At 41.9% G+C, this 22,775-nt stretch overlaps 1 protein-coding gene across 5 annotated transcripts in view; it reads left to right on the forward strand.

Moving 5' to 3' along the window:
- The window catches only part of robo1 (roundabout, axon guidance receptor, homolog 1 (Drosophila)), a 222,750-nt gene that overhangs the window by 194,316 nt on the left and 5,659 nt on the right, over positions 1 to 22,775 (forward strand). For 4 of the 5 annotated variants that reach the window (XM_085243904.1, XM_085243902.1, XM_085243905.1 and 1 more), the window contains 17 exons: positions 1,537 to 1,618; positions 1,807 to 1,975; positions 2,063 to 2,229; positions 2,342 to 2,463; positions 4,156 to 4,387; positions 5,209 to 5,330; positions 6,850 to 7,021; positions 9,133 to 9,333; positions 12,141 to 12,167; positions 14,070 to 14,112; positions 15,700 to 15,854; positions 17,714 to 18,100; positions 18,821 to 18,937; positions 20,031 to 20,175; positions 20,434 to 20,664; positions 21,423 to 21,916; positions 22,029 to 22,190. In XM_085243904.1, the coding sequence (XP_085100030.1) occupies positions 1,537 to 1,618; positions 1,807 to 1,975; positions 2,063 to 2,229; positions 2,342 to 2,463; positions 4,156 to 4,387; positions 5,209 to 5,330; positions 6,850 to 7,021; positions 9,133 to 9,333; positions 12,141 to 12,167; positions 14,070 to 14,112; positions 15,700 to 15,854; positions 17,714 to 18,100; positions 18,821 to 18,937; positions 20,031 to 20,175; positions 20,434 to 20,664; positions 21,423 to 21,916; positions 22,029 to 22,190 (3,028 nt within the window). The remainder of the gene's footprint in view (positions 1 to 1,536; positions 1,619 to 1,806; positions 1,976 to 2,062; positions 2,230 to 2,341; positions 2,464 to 4,155; positions 4,388 to 5,208; positions 5,331 to 6,849; positions 7,022 to 9,132; positions 9,334 to 12,140; positions 12,168 to 14,069; positions 14,113 to 15,699; positions 15,855 to 17,713; positions 18,101 to 18,820; positions 18,938 to 20,030; positions 20,176 to 20,433; positions 20,665 to 21,422; positions 21,917 to 22,028; positions 22,191 to 22,775) is intronic. The other variant, XM_085243903.1, reaches the window with a different exon arrangement.

Consider the following 22,775-nt stretch of genomic DNA (forward strand, 5'->3'; position numbering starts at 1 on the left):
CTGTCAGTCAGTTGCCGCAGATCTGAAATGGAGTCTGTGAAGTTGAACAGTCTGTAGTTCTTGTCAGTCAGCAGGCGCTGTGGGCTGCATGTGTGTGTGTGTGCGCGCACACGTCTATGTGTCATGGCAAACTGTGTGATGCTGAACACACTTCTAGGTAGAGACAAGGAGGGGGTAACGACGTGTCTTCCAGATGGAGGCGTCACAGGGTCAGAGGTCACGTCATTTTGCGGCGTTCTGATGAATGCCGGCACGTCTTGTGGTGACAAGATTGCAGTGCGACTGGGCCGCCAGGCAGGAAAGGAGATGCATTTGAACCCTTCCCCTGCTGTAGAAGAGTAAACTCTGCAGGCACTTTACATTAATGAACTTGTCATTTATACCAGACAATATTTTAATGAAGATGTTTTTGATGTTTGGGATGATATATTTTATTCATATTGTTTTGCGGGTGTTACTTTTTTAATGAATTTTATTCTTATTTGGGTGGGGGGAAAACAGAGGTCTGTTGACAGGATATCCTTATACTTCATGATTCAAACATTTATCTTTTTCATTTTTTCTGTTTTACTGTCTAAACATAAGCACAGTAGTGTCAGAATAGCATCAATCACTAACAAACCGTAACAGAGTCATTAGTATCAAGCAGAGGCATAGACTCCAGCTGACAGAACAGACAGTTTTAAAAATGTACCTTTTTGTAATCTGTGCCATTATGTTTATGTTTCATGTTTGGCTTATTAGCATCTTAGAAACTTGTCAACAAATCTCAGTTAAATTAGGAGGAAATTCAGGCTACAAGCCAAGAAATTCTGATTTGTTTTTGGTTGGATCCAGATCCAGATGTCTGGAACTTTGACTTTATTTTTTAAAGAGAACATGTGTTTCTTCAGTTTTTCTTAAACTGCTGCATTTTAACTGAAAGAACTCTTTCCCCTGAATCTAATGCATTAATAGAATTTTATTAAAATTTTATTTTTATTCAAAACAAACTAGTCAGAAAGAAAGACAAATAAGCCCTTTTCCAGTTATGCCCAGTTCCACAAATATACTTAATTACCCATTTGCTGCACAATGGTTCACATTTTCCAAAATGCAAGTGAACCTTGTCTTTGTCTGGCAAAGTTACAGTACATCTACAAGCACATGAATCATGAATCAAGGTTTAAACATATACCACATGTGTTGCACAGAGCAGTCACTTTCATGTTTGGCATTCAGGTGGATGGCAAAGGGAGAAAAGGTCTCCAATTAGTGTATGATCCTGTGAAAATCTTTTCCATTTGACTAGGAATGCTCCGCCACTTTTGGCCTTTCCAGCTGCTTTCCCCCAGTTTCTGCTCAAAAGGAGATGATATTGAGATTATCAGGCAATGACAGCTGCCTGCTACAGACTCCTTCGGCATGTCAATAAGCAAAAGCAATGATGGTAGGGTGAAGATAACAAGAGGCAGAGCCCAGTTCAGGAAACCGTGGGACACATTTAAATAATTTCCATTTAAACAAACATCCTCCCTTCTCCTCCTCCTCTTTCAGCTCAGTGACACTGGCACCTACACCTGCACTGCCTCCACACCCAGTGGAGAGGCCTCTTGGAAAGCCTATTTAGAGGTCCAAGGTAAGCCTAACCACTTTACTAACAAGTGTATTCTTTTTTTTCTCGTTTATTTTGGTGATTGTGTTTATTTAAACTGAAGGCGAACACGAGACATAAGCCTTGGAGATGTTCCACATTCCCCTGGTTGTTGGAAAACAGCAGTAGACTATGTTTTCCTTATTATTTGCCTTTCTCTGTTCTGCATTTAGAATCTGGGGCCCAATTCCAGCCAAACAGACCTACTGACCCAAACCTGATCCCCAGCGCTCCTTCCAAACCTGAGGTCACTGATGTTACCCGTAGCTCTGTCACGCTTTCCTGGAAACCAAACCTTAATGCTGGAGCCACGCCCACTTCCTATATCATAGAAGCCTTCAGGTAAAGCTTGGCCAAGAACAAACTAATAACTGGAGGGCTTCATTTAAAGCTTTTTAAATCTTAATTCTCTTTGTGGTGTGTCCACAGTCATGCATCAGGAAGCAGCTGGCAGACCTTGGCAGAGCATGTGAAACCTGAGTCATTTGTACTGAAGGGCTTGAAGCCCAGTGCAGTCTACCTCTTCTTAGTACGGGCAGCCAATGCCTATGGGCTGAGCGATCCCAGTCCAATCACTGATGCTGTGAAAACACAAGGTGAGAACTATATAATAAATTCTTATTGATGTAAATTTAAAAATATAATAATGTCACATTTGGAGTTTTAAAATATGACCACTATTTTTCATTTTTGTTCGCCTCCACACAGATATCCCTCCCACCAGTCAGGGTGTGGACCATCGTCAGATTCAGAGGGAGCTAGGAGATGCTGTCATCCACCTGCACAACCCCACTATTCTCTCCTCCTCATCTGTCAGGGTTCAGTGGACAGTGAGTATAATTTTAGCAATGAATGGACTGTTGTAGTTTGTTTTTTCTCAGGATCAGATTGCAGAGTGGATCGCTGGTATAGCTCGTCACTAGAGCTTCAAGGTTAGTTTAGTTATAGGCCTATGGTCAATTTGTCAGACCACTCAGCCGAGCAGATGCACTAACATCCTAGCATCGTACAGAGAAAGGACACTGCAGAAAGCAGCCTGGAACACAATCCAAGTTTTCTTAGTGTCCATCTGGCATCAGTCTGAACTGGTCAGCTGGCCAGAAACCAAAGATTTGCAGTTCTGTCTATAGCGGACCACTCATCCACCCAAAAGCTAGACTTCAGAGCACAACCTCTTGCAACAGGCCATGTAGTGCTATATAGCAGTGTGTGCCATGCCAGACTGTGCCATCTAAGATTGAAAACAGTTGACGGCTGTTAAAATAATACGAGTGAGAAGGAAGAAGCTGCCAACTCATGCTCTAAAGTAGAAATGGCTTACAGATGTTAAAATGGATAGGTGGGTGAGGAAGAAGTAGAAACGGCAGCTCATGGTGATTTTTCTTTTCTGGTACAAGCTAAATAACAAGTACCAATGGCCTTCTATAACTAATCTGGCAAATGTATGTTTTTGGAACAATGCAAATACGCTTTTATGCTCCACCGACTTCCTTGCATAGTAGATATTAGACTATAGGATGGGGGTCACCAAGGGGCAAAAACAATCCCAGTTCTGTCTTTTGACACAAGGCCACCCCAGCATTCCCAGGTATTATGAAGTGCCATAGTGAGTGATAAATGGGGCTTAGGAAATGTAAAAAGGATACTGACATGTCAAGACTGATTTAAACCATTACTGCCCAGTTGCTCTGTCTCGCTGGAATGTTCCAGTAAAAGACATGACAGGAGGGAGCACCACAACTTCCTTGTTTTGTGGGGTTAAATCTATTCTCAATGTGCAGTTTCTTGGTTTTACATTTTCCTTTGTGTTGTGGTAAATGCTTGCACAGTTTTCAGCTTAATGAAGACCACCTGAGCCAGCAGCATATTTTATGGGGGAGGGATAAAGAAATCACTAAAATCTTTACAAGCCAGTGCTGCCTGCCTTCCACAGGGACTCATAGGGATATTAGCATACTGGTTAGCAGTTATTCTTTTCTTTTCCATGTTGGAAGTAACATTAATTATCACTATGATTTAAACAAATGTCTTTATTCAGCTACACACCATTTTTTGTTTGTTTGTATTTTTGTTTTGTTTTTTACTACTACTACTACTACTTCGTGTATAAAGGTGCACTTTTTATTCTCTTTCCTGACTTTAGCAGTCAGTAGAGAGCAGGACAGGATGAGACAGGCAGTTCTGGGAGTCTGGGCCCTATTTAAGCAGCTCCAGACTTGGAGGAACCTTTGGCCAATGACCTCATAGTGTGGTTTGCACAAATCACTGCTGCTCCAAATGGCGCATAGACAGACTTTCGAAAGGAGAAATGTAGAAGATGGGGATGGATAAACAGAGGGGTGATGTGATGAGTTAGCACCCCATTCCATCTGCGTCTGGCGAACCTCTTTGCATGAATCCATGGCTGTCCAGTGATGCTACAGTTTATTACGCTGCCGTATCATTTTCCACTGTTACTTGTGACATGCATGATCCAGTTAAGCTGACACCACCTTTGCCTCTGTTCCTGTTGCGTTCACTAGGTGGAGCAGCAGTCACAGTACATCCAGGGCTACAAGGTGATGTACAGGCCTTCACCAGAGGGGCAACAGAGGAGTGAATGGGCCGTGTTTGAGGTGCGAACCCCTGGGGAGGGCAGCGCCGTCGTGCCGCACCTTCGGAAGGGCGTCACATACGAATTCAAAGTCCGCCCCTTCTTCAATGAATTCCAGGGAACAGACAGTGATGTCAAAATTGGCAAGACGCTGGAGGAAGGTGGGGAGGGTGTAAATGTGTACGGCTGTGTGCGAGAGTGCTTCAGTGCTTGCATGTGTGCATGCATGTTTTCATGTTTACACAGTTTTATATGCACGGCTTGCATGTGTGAGAGAATACAACAGCTGCTGGCAGCAGGCAGGATTATGTTATCGCTAACTGTGTTATATTCACGCATGCTTGGGTATGGCGAGCAATATACGACACCCCAGTTGCAAGTGTTATACTCATTTTTCATAAGGGTGTGGTTGTGGCAGACTTGTGAGGTTTGGTTTAAACCCAACTGCAAATTTTAATTTGTAGTGCAGAGTGTTTACTGGAGTGCGTGCGTTTTTCTGTGTTGCATGTGTGGGAGTGTTTTGATCTTTTTCTGCTGGATTCTCCTTTGTTTCCAATTGTGTCGATAATTGTTTCTGGAGTTCTAAACATAACGTTTGTTTTCTCATAATGATGTGTGTTTGTAACACTCACGCACACTGTGACTTTTTCTTTTTTCTTTTGTGTGCGCTTAATTACCATCACAGGTTGGCGCTCACACAGCAGCATATGCCCCAGCACTATAACTGTCTATTCTGAATAACAGTTGTTTGCTTTTACCCCCCAAAAAACACTTACATTTAGCAAAGTGATGTTTCAGATTAAAAAAAAATGCTTATAAATTTGATAATTAGTCATTTGTTCACACATGAGCTTTAGTCACGCACAGAAGAAATTCTGACAGCTAAATTGCACAGAGAAAGCAGGGAGAGACTGTAGGCACTTAGGCTTTTTTTTCCCCCTATCATATATGAACATTTTTTTTCTTTTGTCTACCTCCCCAGCCCCCAGTGCCCCTCCTCGTAAGGTTACAGTGACAGAGAGTGGGGACAATGGGACTGCCATCATCGTCTCCTGGCAACCCCCTCCAGAAGAGGAGCAGAATGGGGTGGTCCAGGAGTACAAGGTAACAAGGAAGAAAAAAAACCCCAAACAGCCAGCACTTACCTCAGGTCTGAGCAAGTAGGACTGTTCAGAAAGAGACACAAAGGAGACAAAACAGAGGTGAAGATGCTCAGATAAAAGAATAACAGAGAAACAGACAATACATAGACATGGAAAGGTAATGAATTCCTAGATGAGGCATACCTTTGTACACCTCTGTGTCTGCTGACAAAAGCTCAGAGACAGGAAAGTTGGAAAGCTAGTGGAAACAGTTGTGAAACAGTGCCATCTGGTGGAGGTGGTAAATTCACACATCTTGTGGCATTTCAAAAGTAAAAATCTATCAGTGTTGTATATTTTTCACCAAAATGTTATTATTATCTTTTATTATTTGCTGGGCTGTAGTGAGGCTTTAAGCTGTGATTACAGATGTGTTTGTGAAGTAGAGATGGAATGTTAGTTTTTTAGGAGTTTAGGGGAGATTTTATATTGTATTTTATAATATATGATTGTAGTGGTATTAATGAAATTGAGAAGTTTCCTTTGAAGAACAAACTACTTGCCTTTATTTCCTGCTGTCAATAAAGATGTAGTAGAGACATCAGTGTAGTGTGTGTATAAGAATGAGAGTAAACTTTTGGCAAAAGACCTCAGTATCTTTCTTTCTGTAACAACTCTAGTCCCCTGTCCTACCTCTTTACCAGATAATATTCACACTTTAACAATGGCCAATATAGGACAGCACTGTCCTGTCATACATTATGCTGTGGAAGTCCTTTATTTTAATTGGAAAGCCTTTATGAGTCAGAAGAGATATAGGTGAGTGGCAAAAAGGGAGATGAGGCAGAGCCTGTGAAAAAGTTAAGCCACTGTTAATTTTCCAGGTAAATGTTTTCTGCTGATAGACTTTAGAGTAATTTCATGGTTTTTAAGTACAGTTCGAGAGTGTTCCCTGCTCATTACTGAGCTCAGTCCCCAGCGGCACTGCTTCTCACCACAATTTTTAAGATGCACAGGAAATTTTAAGCCTTTGTAGTTTTCATCACAGAAGTGCAAAAACACACACGCTGGATGAAGTGAGCATATTAACACAGTTAACTGGTGGAAGGAGGTGAGGGGTAAAGAAAACAGACTGACAGAGATGTCTCTGAGTCCTAATCCCAGGTTAAAGTATACTTCTGTGACCCTGTTGGAGTTTGTCTGTGAGACAGCTGCCCTTCTAGGGACTCGCAGCTCTAAGCTTCTGCTAAAATTGGGTTAAGGAGATGATTACTGTTTTTAATTGGTTTGAGACTGCTCCGTGACATGTTATGACTACCTCAAGTAATAATAACCCTGTGTTGAGCATATTCTGTAAAATGTTGTAAGTTATAACATGTTTTCCTGCCTCAGAGATGAAACGCAATACCCAGATTGTGCTAAAATGGCCCCAGCCTATTATAAGAGCACAAGACCAGTGGCAGCTACCAAACTAAATGTTCTCACGAAACGCTCATAACATTGCCTCAATCTCCACTTCATCTTTGTCTCTGTTATGGCAGATTTGGTGCTTGGGGAATGAGACTAGGTACCACATCAACCGTACAGTTGATGGCTCAACCTTCTCCGTGCTGATTCCCAGTCTGGCCCCGGGGATCCGCTACAGTGTGGAGGTAGCAGCCAGCACTGGTGCAGGTCCAGGGGTCAAGAGTGATGTCACTTTCTTTCAGCTCGGTGAGTAGAAACAACTGTTGCCTCTCTCCCCTCTTTTCCTTTTTTAAAAACATTACTTCAGTGCCTTTGTCTTCTGCCAATCCTCACAACTGAGTCAAGTCCAAATATTTGACAAATAATTATGGCATTAATCCAGACATCTTAAATTAAGAGCTTTAGAGAGAAAGGACTTAATGCCAAGTAAACAGACAGTTATGTAATGCCCTTCTTTATGGGAACAGCCATGTGCAAGCCTCTGCCTGTCTTCTCTTTTTTATCATCAACGATGTTTTAAAACTATAATTGGAGTGATTATTGTTAGAAAAACATCATCAAACCTGCCACACGGGAGTCTGATGAGTCTGAATGACAGGGGGTCTTATACAGCTTTTGCATAGTCTGAAATAGCTTTAGTTTACAGTAGCTGGCAGTACGATCAACACAGGCACATTAAATTCCTGTGTGGCAGAGCTGTTGAACTGACTGCCGCACCCTGCTCCATTCTCCAGTCAAGGATGCAATGTTTTCTGCCTCTGCTTCGCTTCAGACAACAAAGGCAATAATGAATCGTGCACTCCGGGCTCAGACATGACATGTTATTAATGCTAAGACACACAGCGGAGCCTGCTTCAGAGGCCAGTTGTTGTAATTTACTTAGTTTTTTGTTCTTTTAGTCTAGATGGACAAATATTTGGAGATATTTTGTCAGTTTTTATTCCCCCAAAGCTCTGAGCTGGCCTACTCGGGAGAGATGGAAAACACATGAATAGCAGGATGAGGCAGAGAGAGAAAGAGCTCCATCTGGTTTCAAATGTGTGATTGAGTGGGCTGGGATGGGCATGAAGAAGCATTGGCTGTGACTGATACAATTTATCTCACTTGAAGAGTTCCTGTGGTGATTGTTGCCATGTTCCAACACTGCACTGGAACAATGTGCCTCGGGGACCAGCGCTTCACCCAAATGCATTTGTCACACTCGGAGCTTGTATGCGTCATCCCGGCCTAGATACCTGTACAGTCCCTTGTGGGCTGCTTAGTCACATTGACATGCTGCGTTCCCTCGGCCAGACAGAGCCACAAATTGAGAAGACTGCAAAGTAAGAAGGGATGCAGCCAAATGGAGACGTAGCCTCAGTGCCTGAGACAAAGAAAGATACAGAAGGGGTAAAGGCAGCGAGCTGGTTTCTTTTGGGAAGTGTTTTTGCTTCTGGCTAAGAGTGCCAGTTTAGAAGAGTGGCTACAACATGAAAGACGCGAGAAAAAGAGACGAAGACAAAGTAACGAGAACATGAAGAAATTTCAGAGTGACAGGGGTTGGGGCAAGTCAAAGAAATCTTTCATGTGTCACGATGAGAAAAACAGACCGAGAGCAGGTTGTTGTTGTGAGCAGCTGTACAGCCAGCATCTTTGCAGCAGCGCATTTCACAGTGAAACAGGCTTCAAGGCATTCACACCTCAGTTTTTCCACAGATGTGCCCCGGTTTGCTAATTACTGTGGTATCTGTGTTTGAGCTTGATCTCTTTGGATTTATTTATATGATTATGATACCACTATTGCTCGGTGTGAATGATGTCTCTCTTTTTTCCTATCCGCTTCCATCAGGCTGTTATGCTGCACAGGCTCTGTTTGAATGTCTCTGGTTGCTTTTATATGCTCACCTGCTATTGTTGACTGGGATTTGCAATGAAAGCCTTTTGAATTATAGAAAAAACTCCTTTTCCACAACAACCCCAGCCTCATACATACCCGCTGAGATGAAGAATCTTTTTATGTACCAGGAGAAAGAATATCCCTATTTATGTATTGTGCAGGCTCCATTTATTTTAAATGTATTTCTCTATTTCAGTCTTTTTCCACTTGGTTTAGTTTCAGCTTTGAATAATGTTGTTTTCACATTCCCAACTCACATTATTTCACTTGTCCCATCCAAAATTTGCAAGTCAAAATATACTGCTTCTTCAATCATTTCTACTTTGTGGGTGCCAGTTTTAGCACTGCCACATGGCTGAAATGCAGCGGCCTGGGGTCAAGTCCCACCACACACTTTCACTGCTTTTCTGTCTACTAATATGCTGTCTAATAATCGCAAAAAGCACAAAAAATAACTTCTACTTTGTTCTCACTGTTCTAGATGCTTCTGGCCGAATGACAGACACAGTGAACCAGGAGAACCCCCTGTCCCAGCAGATCTCAGATGTGGTCAAACAGCCGGCATTTATAGCAGGCATAGGAGCTGCTTGTTGGATTATCCTCATGGTCTTCAGCATCTGGTTGTACAGACACCGAAAGAAGCGGAATGGCCTGTCCAGCAGCTATGCAGGTATACGCAAAGGTCAGTACACGAGTGTAACAAATTCAACAATCACCGAACTATCAACTTGAATTTCAAATTCAAGGCGCCGGTTTACTTCAGTGAGGTTTTCTCACTGCATTTAGTGAGCGAGTGCGACGCAATTCGGTCTTCCCCATCGTCTTTACCCTAAATGACGCCAACCTACCTCACATTCTCTCTGTCAAACACAAAGATTTCTTTGTAGAGCAGCGCTGGAGGTGAGGTCTCCCGTAGAGTACTTTAAGATGCAGTGTCAGCTCCTGCTGAGAGTACTGCATAAACACCTCTTTTATTTTGTTTTCATACTTCTGTCACGCTGTCTTTGCAGGAGTGTGTTAGGAGTGTTTGCAGTCAAGTACAGTTTGGCATCCAAAATTCCTCCTTTTACCAACTCCCTTCTGACTGCGCTGGGAAAGGGATAATGTCTGGCTGTAATCTCGCTTTTTCAAGGACACATTCTCACGTGGTCAAAGTACTTTTGAGAGAGAGGCCTTCAGATACAGAGCAGCCAATTATTTCATTCTGGTTAATAAGGACCTCATACCTTTGTTTCAAAAACTCAAAGACTGTATTTCAAGGATGTTGGCATAGCCTCTGCCTAACTCATTCATTTTTTTTTTACCCGACTTAAAGTAATGAGGTTCATGACATCCCCAGCCTCTGCCCGCAATATTTAGAGTATAAAGAGAGCCATTAGCCCCTCTTTCAGAGTCTCATTTATGTGTTGGCTGGCTTAATGTGTGGCCTTGGGCTGTGCAGCTGTTGCCTGTGAGTGCTACCTTCTACAGCCTCACTTCCAGGTTTAGGTTTACTGCTGATTGCCAAGGTTAGAGAAGATAGACCCTTCAATCTTGATACACACACAAACAATGATTTTAGCTGTAAATCTGTGGCTATCTGTGCTCTCAATTTACTCCAGCCATGATAAAAGTGGGAGCAGTGTCTCTCAAAGTAAAAGAGACCTCAGCTAAGCTTATCCTGATCTCCTGCACATTTACCTGTGTGGTCTGTGAGAGCTATTGTGGGTTTTTTTTTTGTTATGTCTTAGATTACAGAGAAAACAAAGTGAAGACCAATATTTAATGAATGCAGTCATGATCCGAGGTCAGGTAAGAGATGAGAAGACAGTGTAGCGTAAGGTTACCTCATGTCCCGCTGTGAATCATATATGTTGATGTTTGGTCAAATTTGGAAGGAAAAAAAAGAAAGAAAGGAAGATGGAAGCTCTTTAGAAAACCAGGAGGCAGACATACCTCCCCTTTTTCTCCTCCTGGTGTTCCCAGACCACAGTCTTTGTTTTGAAAAGAGTATAATTGCAACCACATGAATCAACAATCTTCGCTAAGCTGAATTTGCATTACTGTGTATCTGTGTGTGACAGTATATGCTAGCGCCGTCTCTAAAAGATTACATTTATTTTGTCAATGCAAAATTAGTCTAAACAGCTTTCTCTTGTTTCCCTCATGACCTCATGGCGCTCTGTCATTATTCGAAATACTACAAATGACATCACTGTGTAACACAAATGTTATTATGGGATGCTACAGAAGCCTTCACATCTTTTAGCTCAAGTCATTTTTAAGAAAAGAAAGCAGCAGTTACATACAGTCACAGGTTACATACTGGTTCATCGCTCTTGGGAACAAACATCTGCGAGAATGGCAACCTGATTCTTGATTTATGCATGTTAGTCACGTTTCTATTTCTCACGACTGTTTTGGGTACGTCTCTTCTTCAAAGGCTTATCAAACAGATAATCTTTTCCAACCACTCATATCTTTCGATTTGTTTGAGCATCAAGGGGAAAGATTCAAACGTGATAAGATGATTGTGATGTTTAAAGGACATCTGTTCGCACGGGGTACTGTATGAGGTAATTATTTGAGGAAATAAAAATGTGACAGCAGCAGTAGTATCCGCTTCTTAGATGTCTCTTCGCAAAAGCAGTTTTAGTCTGAAGGCAAAGTGCAACATTTCTAAAAAATGCACATATTTAAGGCAGTGTGCTGGATGACTACCAGCATGGGGCAAAGTTGCATCAACTGGAGTGTTTACTGGAGCATTCTTAACTTCTTCAAACAGGGAAACGACTCAACTATATTTTAAAGACCATAAAAATATAGAAGTTATTAAAGAATTTAATCCACTTTCATTGGGTTTCTGAACCATTTCATAAACCAATGCTTTAAAAAAAAAAAAAGTAATAATAAATAAAAATGAAAATGTGAAAATAATGTTGTACTAAGGCTTTCATGACCAGGCCATAATTACTTGTTGGGCTGCAATAATCTTAAAAAAAACAAAACAGAATTTGATGCATTTCTTTGCCTGCCACATGTTGTATTGAAAAAGTCACAAAGTTAAAGTTAAAAACTATAGCATGATATCAGTAATTTTTTGCAGTAAATATCAGATACTTAGGATCCTATTTTCTACAAGAGTTTTCAAAAACAGGCACCCTACTACAGTAGATGGATGTTTAATAAAGAACCCCTTCCATGCCTGTGCGAGCAATTAAGTTGTGAGGGTGATGATGTGAGTGTTGAGATAGCAACAGACATCTCAACAGTGCGAGACCTCTGAACAGCAGGCCTCCGACAGTCTGGGCCACGACTTGAACCAGCAGCTGGCTCAACATTCATTTTCCCTCTGGGATGTCTGAGAGGATCAAAGACTAGCAAGCAGCATGCAGCGTGTGAATACAGGCTATTGAAGTGTATTGCGAAACTTATACATTTTGTGGAGTTAATATTTAGAAAGATAGTTCTGATAATTCAATAACTTTCTTTCTCTGTCTTTTCCAACAGTGCCATCCTTCACTTTTACACCAACAGGTAAGCACCTTCTCCTGCAGTACATACAGTATCTATGTTTTTATAAACTCAATGTACTACAGCACAGGCCTTTTCCCATTTTCACAAACTTCTTGGAACATAAAAATACCAAACAGTGTGCTCAAAACCTTAAGCACATCTCAGTCCAGTTTCCCAACAGAAAAAGGCCAATTCAGGAAAAAAGGAGGACAAACAAAACAACACAAGAAAACAATCAGAATCTGACAATGACAGAAACACATCCCCCATAAAATCCAAAAAAAGATTCCTAAACCTATTCAAAGATCCCTTGTTTGTCCTTCAATATATGTTATTCTTTCAGTGGGAAGGTTGTCCTCTTTGTTTCCTTTTAAATACAAACCAAACCAGAATATCTTATAACAACAGAAACATTTTCACTGCCGTTGGGGAAAGCGTCCTTTAATGGCTTTAACAACCACAGTCCTAATAGAATCATTAGAGAAATTACCAGCTGTAGAGAAGTTGGTGAGGAACACTTGATTAAAAAACAAAGAAAGGCCCAATTAATTGGCACAGCAATGGTCTACCTCCACATAAATATTCCAGCAAATATTTGAGCTGTTTCAGAACTTAAAGCTCAAAAAAGAGAGGCCACAGTACCAAGAATCTGTTTTATAGTAGTGGTAACTTGATCAAAGGGCTGCTGGCAACCTCAGAGGGGATTTAGGAGAATGACACACCACCAGAGTCTCCAACACACCAATTAAACAGGCAAGTGGCAGCAGAGCTAAGGAGGTTATCTGTGAGCTGAAGTGACACAGCATAAAACAGATAAAAGAAAAGCTCCTTGTATATCTGTATCTTTCTGTCCCTGCAAGTCTGTCTTTACAGTTCTCTCCACCTTCTTCTTTCACTCGTGGACTTTCATCCCTCGGAAATTCCTTGTTCCCTTGAGGTGTGCAAAAGGGTGTTGGCGGTGTTTAGCGAAATGGCAAATGTGAAACCGTGTGAATAGATAAGAGGAAGTAACAGTGAAGGAGACAATCCAGTGCACTCTGTGTTTGTTGTTCTACTGGTTGATCCTGTCTGTGCAGGGATTGTATCTACACGGTAGCAGTGCGCTTTGTGTCTGCCTTGAGGCTTGCAATCAGGTAGAATAATTTTGCAGTGGCAGGCTTGTTTCATGGAAATCTTTCAGCTGAAACATAGTCCTTGCTTGCGCGTTTAGGTTCGATTCTTTAGAGAGAAATTCCCTGCCCTGGTACTCTGTGTGAAACCAGGATTTTACTGAGCATTATACTGATTTTCATCTTTAACCAGACTGCAATAATTTAGTTTTGCATAAGATCTCCTCTGGCTACATGCAGAGACCAAACCACACACTTCCTGTTTTGAAAGAGAGACATGGAATCAACACAGCAAAGGCCCAACCTACCCCTCTTCCACCTTCTCTCCTCTCAGGGAAGAGATTGTAATTAAAGTTAGAAGTTTATCTCGCCTTCACACACACCGGCAGCTTAGAGCTCCTTGAAAGAGTCCAACTTGCAGCACACAGAGCTTCAAACACGCTGAACCCGAGCCAGACAACCAAAGAGCTCTGCATCTTTGTTCTTCATAAGCCTCTTACACATCCTCCTGCTCCTGTTGCTTCGTGTGTGCGTGTGTGTCTATGACTCAGCTGAAATGATGACACATGCATTCAATCACACACTCACTTGCTCTGATACAAAACACAAAAACACAGCACTAGCTTAAAAGCAGTTTTCTCCCAATCATTTTTCACAAAATTGGCAATTCAAAATAAATAAATAATTCAATAAGAAAATAAGTAACTCAAATAAAGAATTTTATGTTGAACTTACATGACTGTGGTGAAAAGAAGGACATCACGACAATCATAACGTTGGTGGAATCACGACAAACTCATTTTCTCTCTTTCAGTGGCATATCAAAGAGGTGGAGAAGGTGTCAGCAGTGCTGGAAGGTAAGAGTTTGTTTAGTGTCTTTGAAAAAATATATCTTTTAAACAGGCGCATTAAGTGAATGAATGCTAAGAATGTAATTTCAAATACAAAGAATCCTTAAACCTCCGGAATATATTAGTAGGGTGTGCCTTGTGTACTTTTCTTTGACAAACACTAGGGGGAGTGCTGTGCCTTTCAAAGGTAGCACAGAGCAGAGGAGAGGGGTAAGGACTTGCATTAAGTATGTAATAATTCTACAGGAACAAAGCCCCATATAGTCTGCCAAGTGCCCATCCTTGTCCCAAATGGTGGAGAACCACATGCAACCACCAGGCTGTGCCGTAGCATCACCATAAAACATTAATGGAGCTACATGCATGTACACAGCAGCAACAGCACGCCGCCTAATGTAGTGGAATTGTGCATTTTGCATAAACAGCAAGAATGTCTGGACTTGGACCTGTATATCCATTGGATGGCATTTGGCATGTGTTCACATAACTGGTAAATAGCAGGGAAAAAACAGGAAAATATGCATTCATTCATTATGCGCTCTTTACTCTAGTCCAAAACATAGTTAATACTGTAATGTATGCGTGTGTTGTTCTTCTGTTAATGAACAGTTAGCTTGAAGCCATCATTATATTATTCAGTTGTATGACTGAATTGTCAGCTCTGCACAAAGACAATGGTTGTTCAGTATCAACAGATAACTGCCAGGGTGATTGAGGAGTCATTGTGAGATTGTATTTGGCTGTACAAGACAAATGTGTTCATTACCCAAAACGAATCCAAGAAATGAGTCATTTAAGAGGGAATAAGAAAATGTAATTCATGGCTAATTCACTGTTTCGATACGCGAACCCAGAGTCACTCTATAGAGATTTGGATACTCACACAATATATGTTCCTGCATTCTTTTTGTATACTAAATTGATTCGTTCAATGAGCAAAAACAGACTGTCTTTACTTGGCTTAAGGTCCAGTAGTACAGTAGAATCCTGTTAAATGAGCCAGCTTGATTTGAATTTGAATTAAAGCTGAAAAACAGGAGACAAGACAGAGATGGATGGCAAAACAATGATAAGGATGCATTTTTCTTCCGTTGCTCAAGTCTGTTCTCCTTGTGTACAGCTTAAAGAAAACACTTTCCAATGATAGAGATATTGTGTGACACTGTGGAATCTACTCTGTGAGTATTTGTGGTTCACTGCCTGTTCAGGACGTGGATTTCGCAGCATTGGGAGAGAATTTTATCTAGCTGTCTAATCCAGGCGGATCGCTAATGCTCACGAGGGCTCAGGGAAAGTGTCATCGGCTATGGCCAAGCCAAGCACACACAATCTATTTAGCTGGGCTTTTTTCTAATGTGCTCCCTGGGCCTGTGTGTGGCCGAAAGGCAAAAAGTGCTAAAGCCGGATTTCTACTTTTCCCCTTCTTAGCTGGATAAATAAACTCACATAATCTTCTCTTTCAAATATTATGTTATTGTGGGTGTTGCAGTTCATTCACATAAATGTCACTGTGGCATTGGCTTGGTTTCTTACTATTGTTAACCATTTGGTGCCCTTTTTGTTTTTTTCCCTCCTCCTTTTTTTTGTCCACAGGCCTGGTTTACTAAACATTGGGGACTCTGCCACTCAACCCTGGCTGGCCGACACATGGCCCAACTCATGTTCCAACCACAATGACTGCAGCATCAACTGCTGCACTGCTGGCAATGGCAACAGCGACAGCAACTTGGCAACATACAGCCGACCAGGTATGCATGTTTTGTCAGTGCCGTATGTAGTCAACAACCAAAATAAACCCTCCTCTCGAAGGCAACAATGCAATCATTTGACAAAATAACTGTAGAGATAAGAAATGTAGGGAGCTGGGGGAATCTGCAGTGCAAAAGGAAGTAAAATCTGATATCTAGGTTAGCTCCCTGGAGAGTTATTCTGTGTATCGCTCCCTTCTGTAGGTCTCCACAAGAAAAACCTAGAGAAATATTAGGATTAAGAGAGGCTGTGCGCTTGTGTGTTTGATTTATCTGAGGTTAAAGTAGAGCTGTTTTAGGCAGGAAATAAAAGGAGCACACTGAGCAGGGCTCATAGCTCTACTCTGTTGCTAATCAAATTGCTCTGCTGATTTCCATACAGTTGTTATACCCGGTAATGTAATTTCCCCTAAGTGCTCAGTTATTTAAGAAATGTGCAGCGGGCGAAGGGGTCAAGGCTGGACTGCAGACGATGGCCAGAAGCAGAGAAAAAGAGAATGATAGAGGGAGAAGGGTGTACCTGGAAATGCAGATGGAAAAAGTAGTGATGAAGAATAAGTGTATGTTACAGTGAGATGTATTGGCATAAATACAGAGCAAAGATAAGATAAGTAGGGTGAGGGGGGGGGGGGGAAAGAGAACACCACCAGGTGGCCTCTAGTTTATTTAGCACTAGTACAGTTATCAACAAAGGGAAGCATATTTGGCCTCAGAATCTTATGCATTGCTGCCAAACCATACACACACACACAGAGTATGATGTAGGACGTAATATTAATAATTAACAGCCATGACCAAAAAACCTCTATCCTCTGGAACTTGGATTGCAATGAAATGCTTTATGTTCTAAATTATGCACTTTGGGACTATGCCTTTAAGGGCAGCACATAATTCCTGTCCAGCTGTTCAATCCAATATCCATCCAGCCACTAAATAGTTTCTCCTGACTTCAAACCTTTCCAGTGAGGATTAATAATTCATTTTGTAGACTATAGTCAAGTTGAGTTTTTCTTTGTGCTAATCACCCCTCTGAGGTTGAAGTGTTTAACTCTACCTTAACATGGTCTGAGATGTTTAACAGGGAATAACAGGCTAGAGGCAGCCCTCACTCGCATGACACCCTGCTGTATGACACTAAGGAGCTTGCCAGACGCATGCTTTGTGTGTGTGCCAAACCTAAATTCTGAACATTAAAAGGATCACTGACTAGGTGACAGAGCAAAGAAATACGAGTTAAGGTCCCTTTATCTCAGCCATAGGGGCGCTTTCACACATCAACCTTTTGAAGTGTTTGAGCTTTTCCATGCAGCTGAAACATGAGTTACGTGGCACGAGCTGCGCGCACCTATGGCCGTCCTTGGTATTTACCGCAAGGCTGGCTCTCAGATCTGCTGGAGGATTTGAATATTTTATGAGCCAGGGAAAATTGGATCTGTCAGTGAAGCTGTGCTTTTACTGCACGCCTCATTCCAGGTCTTTGATACAGACATGTCTCCGTCCCTCTCAATGAGCAAAGACGCTCCCAACCATCAGAAGAAAAAGAACACAGATGACACCTACACTGAGTCATGGGTGAAACTGAGAAGGGGGTAACATAACCTGTGTCAGTCACCTAGAGCAGATCGTCATTTTTGCAAACAAAACTGAGACTTAAAGCATAAGTAGAAATGTCTCTCTGGAAGGTGGGGATCATTCAAAAAGCTTGAGATGAAAAATGTGTTGCTTTTCTTAATTTTTTCAGCTCGACAGTAGATGAAATGATGCCTTATTGTTTGAAATCTTTTGCCAAACTGGCATACTGCTGCTAAGCTGATCAGCAGTAGAAAAGACTGACTAAATGCCCTCCTCATGTTCTTCAGCCGACTGTATCGCCAATTATAACAACCAGATGGAAAACAAGCAGACCAACCTTATGGTGCCTGAGTCAGGAGTCTATGGAGATGTAGACCTGTCCAACAAGATCAATGAGATGAAGACCTTCAACAGCCCAAACCTTAAAGATGGCCGCTTTGTAGGTCCAGGGGGCCAGCCGACACCTTATGCCACCACTCAGCTCATCCAGTCCTCCATTATGGGAAACAACATGAACTCAGACAGAGTGACTGGAGGGAGTGGAGGTGGACTCGTGGGTGGAGGAGAGGTGAATGAGAAACACTGCTGGAAGCCCCCCTCAGTCCAGCAGCAGAAACAGGAAATAAGCTCCCAGCTGCAGTACAACATCATGGAGCAAAACAAGCTGAACAAGGGTGAGTGTGTGGAATAGCCAGCAGCCATCTTTAGAGAGGCCAACTCCAAACCATGATCTTCTTCCACTCGATTTTTCCCTCACTTCTCTCTTCTCCTGGCTGTTTCGCCCCACTCTGGATACGTGTAGAAGAGTTTCATGCTCATGTATCCCTTGGCTCTGTCTCAGTCCTTTTCATTCAACAAAAGCACCATCACTGTCTTTCTGCCTGTCTGTATGGCATTCATGCAACCTCTCCACGCAATCAAGTAGAATCTTTACTGCTAAATGAGGGCCAGGCTTGAATTGCTATCATCTTTTGGTATCTGGGGTGTCTTGTTTTATAACGAAAGCAGGTGTGAGAGTTTATCCTTGGTGTCAGATTTCTAAAGGAAAGATAAAGATAACTCAAAGATCTTTAAAGATGCTTTGAATGAAGCTATCATCACCTGGTCGTACCTGCAGAAAGGAACCACAGCTGGTGTGATAGTTTTAAGATTTCAGTGCAGCTGTTGCATGTGTTCACATACTCACATGAGAATGAATATGAAAGCATGACCTGCATGCCTCATGTGTAGCTAAATACATAGTTCTCGGTGTAATCTCATTTCACTCCATATATTGTTTAACGTTTCTAATGTAAAGCGGTGATCTTTGTTTAGTACAAAGTAGTCGTCTTTGTGGTGTCCCTGTTTGCCTGCCTCCCTGCAATAACTATATCCTTCACTATCCTCACCACCAGATCGCTACAGAGGAGGTGACAGCCCTATGCCAGCCACAATTCCCTACAGCCAGACTCATGACAGCCACACTGGGGGCTCCTACAACAGCTCTGACCGGGGCAGCAGTAGTACCTCCGGTAAGATGGTTAGAGGATCAAGGACAGGAGTTTTTTCAGGTCGGGCAGTCGGCTGTTATACAAATCAACACAGACTCTCATTCGATGTTCGCAGGAAGAAAAAAAAAAAAAGGCAAAATATTATTTTTCCAGCTAAATTATTACTATGAATTCTATAATCACATATACCCTCAAGCTCCATTTTAAAATCCCAGTTTTCTCAAAGGCTTTAAATCACTTTGAGCCACTAATAAAATATGCTTTCAATTGTAATTTGATTAATTTGCATGTTAGCCCATCTTGAAGCAAAGCCTTCAGTGTGGAAACATGGTGAATAAAACACAAGTGCCAACAGTACTTTGAAACAAAGGCATGAGAGCATGTTTCCATTGTTTTTTGTTTTCTTTATGCAACATCATCCAAGGATGTTTAAAGCAAATTAGATAAAAGGAAATGCATCTTCAAATTATTTTGTGTTTGTTATTCTGCTTTGTACTTTTTATTTCTGTGTTTGTCCTTGCTTATTTTGCATTACTTCCGTTAATTGGCTTTACTTTAATTCCAGTATGGAGCAGCCTAATTTCATCATGGCCTCAATGTCTGTCTTTGGACAAGGACAAATGATAACACATTGCAGACGGCATGCAACACTGCCACCTTAATGCCATGTATCCATTCTGATATTGCGTTTGAAGTTCAAGCCATTAAGGAGCAGCCTTTAGTGCTGCCTGCACATCACAGCTCATTGGTTCACAATTTTAATAGTTTTCTATTAATTGGACCCTTTTCTGCTGTTTTCCTTCTACCTTTTCTCTTCATACTGGGTTATACCCCTTCAGGGAAATAGCTGTTTTATAGTATTTCCCCTCATTTAATTTCTGAGCAGTATGGGCATACTTACATAAATTGGAGAGTTGCATTAGCCTTTTCACTCTCACATGTAAAATTATCGTTTTCTTGTCAGTCAGCCTTATTAATGTCAATTGTCTCTGCTGTCAGTATCTTTGTTACCTTGTGATTTCTCCAGCATTAATAATTGATGTGATTTTTAGAGACAGAGAGTATGTGTATCTGTAGCGGTCCTGTGAATGATCGTTTTCCCTTTTGTGAACAGGGAGTCAGGGTCAAAAGAAGGGAGTGCGCACCCCCAAAGTACCCAAACAAAGCACAATGAATTGGGCTGACCTTCTGCCCCCTCCTCCTGCAAACCCACCCCCAACTCGGAACACAGAGGAATACTCTCTACCGATGGAAGAAAGGTGGGACATGTCTAAATGGTCATCTGATCTGACAGTATATTTAAATACTAGTTCATTGTGGCTGCCTTTTCTCCACATTCATTCCAAACAATTGCCCCGAGCATTTTCTGTCCATTAGTGCTAGGTTCATGTCAGACTCTGATAGAAGGCTGACATGAATATTTAGAGGATGTTTTCTGGCTTCAATAAAAAAAAAAAACATTCATGTTTTTGCTGAGTGATATGAAGGTAATGAGGCTTGTTTCTCTCTGCGGGCAGCTGTGATCCAGACATGCAGTGCCCCATGCCCCCCTCTCACATGTACCTGCAGCCTGATGAGCTGGAGGAGGAAGAAGAGATGGAGAGGGGGCCCACTCCTCCCATCCGTGGGGCAGCTTCTTCCCCTGCTGCCGTGTCTTACAGTCACCAGTCCACAGCCACTCTCACCCCCTCACCCCAGGAGGAGATGCAGCCGATGCTCCAGGATGCCCCAGACAGCCATGAACGCAGGTACAGCAGCATGATGTCAAGCTGTCTGCAAGAATAAAGTAGCAGAATAAGAGCACTCAGCTGCTGAAAAGAAAAAAAAAAATCCTCAAGAAATGTATCTATTCTCTAAAGCCTCATAAAGAAACATGATTTACTTTGCATTTGAAATTCATGGCTGTTTTCCTGATTGAGCCCATTAAACTCCATGTATATCGTCTGTATATTGTGTGCACCGTTGGCCATTTTTCAAAAGCATATCTTAGGTTTTAGACTGATTTCTTACCTTCTAGGGAGTCATTTGTTGCAGTTCATTTCAGTATAGTACGGGGATTCAAGCAGTAGAACATTTAGGGGTTTTTTTTTTTGTTTTTTTTTAAATGTGTTTCAAATAGGTAGCACATCAGCGTAAATTTAGTCAAATGTATTTTTGTCAATGATTATAATTGTGCAGAAATCCAGCTGTGAGATAGAACTGTTTTGGAAAACTCATCCCTGTTATTGTGCCTGAAGGGGGGGGATGCCATAATGAATTTGAAGTTCATCTTCCACAGAGAAGCCATTTTAAAATAAATTAGCAAATTCACATCATTGGGGTGATCAAAACTTAACTTCTAATGTGACATCAGAAGATCATCAGCATCATCAACAGTAAAGCACCTCATTTGTAGTCAATTGGCTAAAACATGGGACGATTAGGTTGTTTTTTCCATAACTGGGTAACTATGATTTAATGATGCAAAAAACTCTACAGTTTATGAGTTTCTTCTCATTTTTTATAGGCGCCATGCTGTGAGCCCCCCACCCCCTCCCAGGCCCATGTCTCCTTCACACACATATGGGTATATCAACACCCCGTTAGCCTTGGACACGGATGGTATGGAGGAGGAGGACATACTGGAGGAAGAGGAGGACGGCGATGAGACAGATGCAGAGGTGGCTAAGATGCACTACCACCACACCCACCCCCACACAAACCCTCACCATCCCCAGATGCATCCACGGAGGTTGCTGCTACGAGGGCTAGAACAGACGCCTGCATCCAGCATGGGGGACCTGGAGAGCTCAGTGACTGGCTCCATGATCAACGGATGGGGGTCAGCTTCCGAAGAGGATAATGTCTCTTCGGGGAGATCCAGTGCAGTCAGCTCATCAGATGGATCCTTCTTCACAGACGCCGACTTTGCTCAAGCGGTTGCTGCAGCTGCAGAGTATTCAGGCCTCAGGGTGGCAAAGTACCCTAATTCACAGGGCCAAGAAGTTGGGGGAGCGTCGGGTAAAGTAGACCACTTTTATAGGAAATAATTTAATTTTATTGCAATAATTTTATTCTCTTGCTGTCCAAGAAAAAGAGGGGAAAAAAACTATTGTTCTGTTTCTTTTGTCAGCACGAAAATACCAAATAAACCCATCAAGTCACCGTCCTGGCAGCCCGGTGTCTACAGACAGTAACATGAGTATGGCCGCTGTACACAGGAGGCCTCCTAAAAAGCAGAAACAACATCCAGTAGGTCATCCAGCGAACCAGAGACGTGAAGTTTTCAATGAAGGTACACATCTTTTAATTACATCTAGTTATATTTAAAACAGGCTCATTTGATATTGTAGATTACTAAGATAAAATAGTAAAAATCCTTTCTGACAATTAAGTAAAAACATTTCAGGTTCAAGTAATAGTCATCCAGAATTACAAGTCTTGTTTTAACGAATATTTCTTTCAGGTCTTTTTTTGTTTAAAGCCTATGGGGGGGGGGTGTGTGTGTGTGTGTGTGTGTGTGTGTGTGTGTGTGTGTGTGTGTGTGTGTTATGCAGCATCTAAAAATGATCAATTATCAAGAAAATTAAATGTTTATCATCTCCATCCGGTCACACACAGTCTCTTTATCACTTATCATTATTTACACAGACAAGTGGCAGCAGTTTAGCTGTATCCCACAAGTACACAGATGGTCAGTTTGTATCAATGCTGCTCCTATATTTCCTGTAAAGATATGGAAGGGAGAAGTGCAGTTATCTGTGACAGAGTGTCTGTAAATGACTGAGTATGGGTGTGCTGTAAGCCAGAATTTTAATCATCTTCTCTCATGTGTTTATGCGCATGCATACGTGGCTTCACTCCTAATCTGTGGCAGGGC

Source organism: Mchenga conophoros, linkage group LG14, assembly GCF_057382185.1.
Source record: "Mchenga conophoros isolate Kocher_MC1m ecotype Shallow Benthic linkage group LG14, M_conophoros_male_GT1.1, whole genome shotgun sequence".
NCBI lineage: Eukaryota > Metazoa > Chordata > Actinopteri > Cichliformes > Cichlidae > Mchenga > Mchenga conophoros.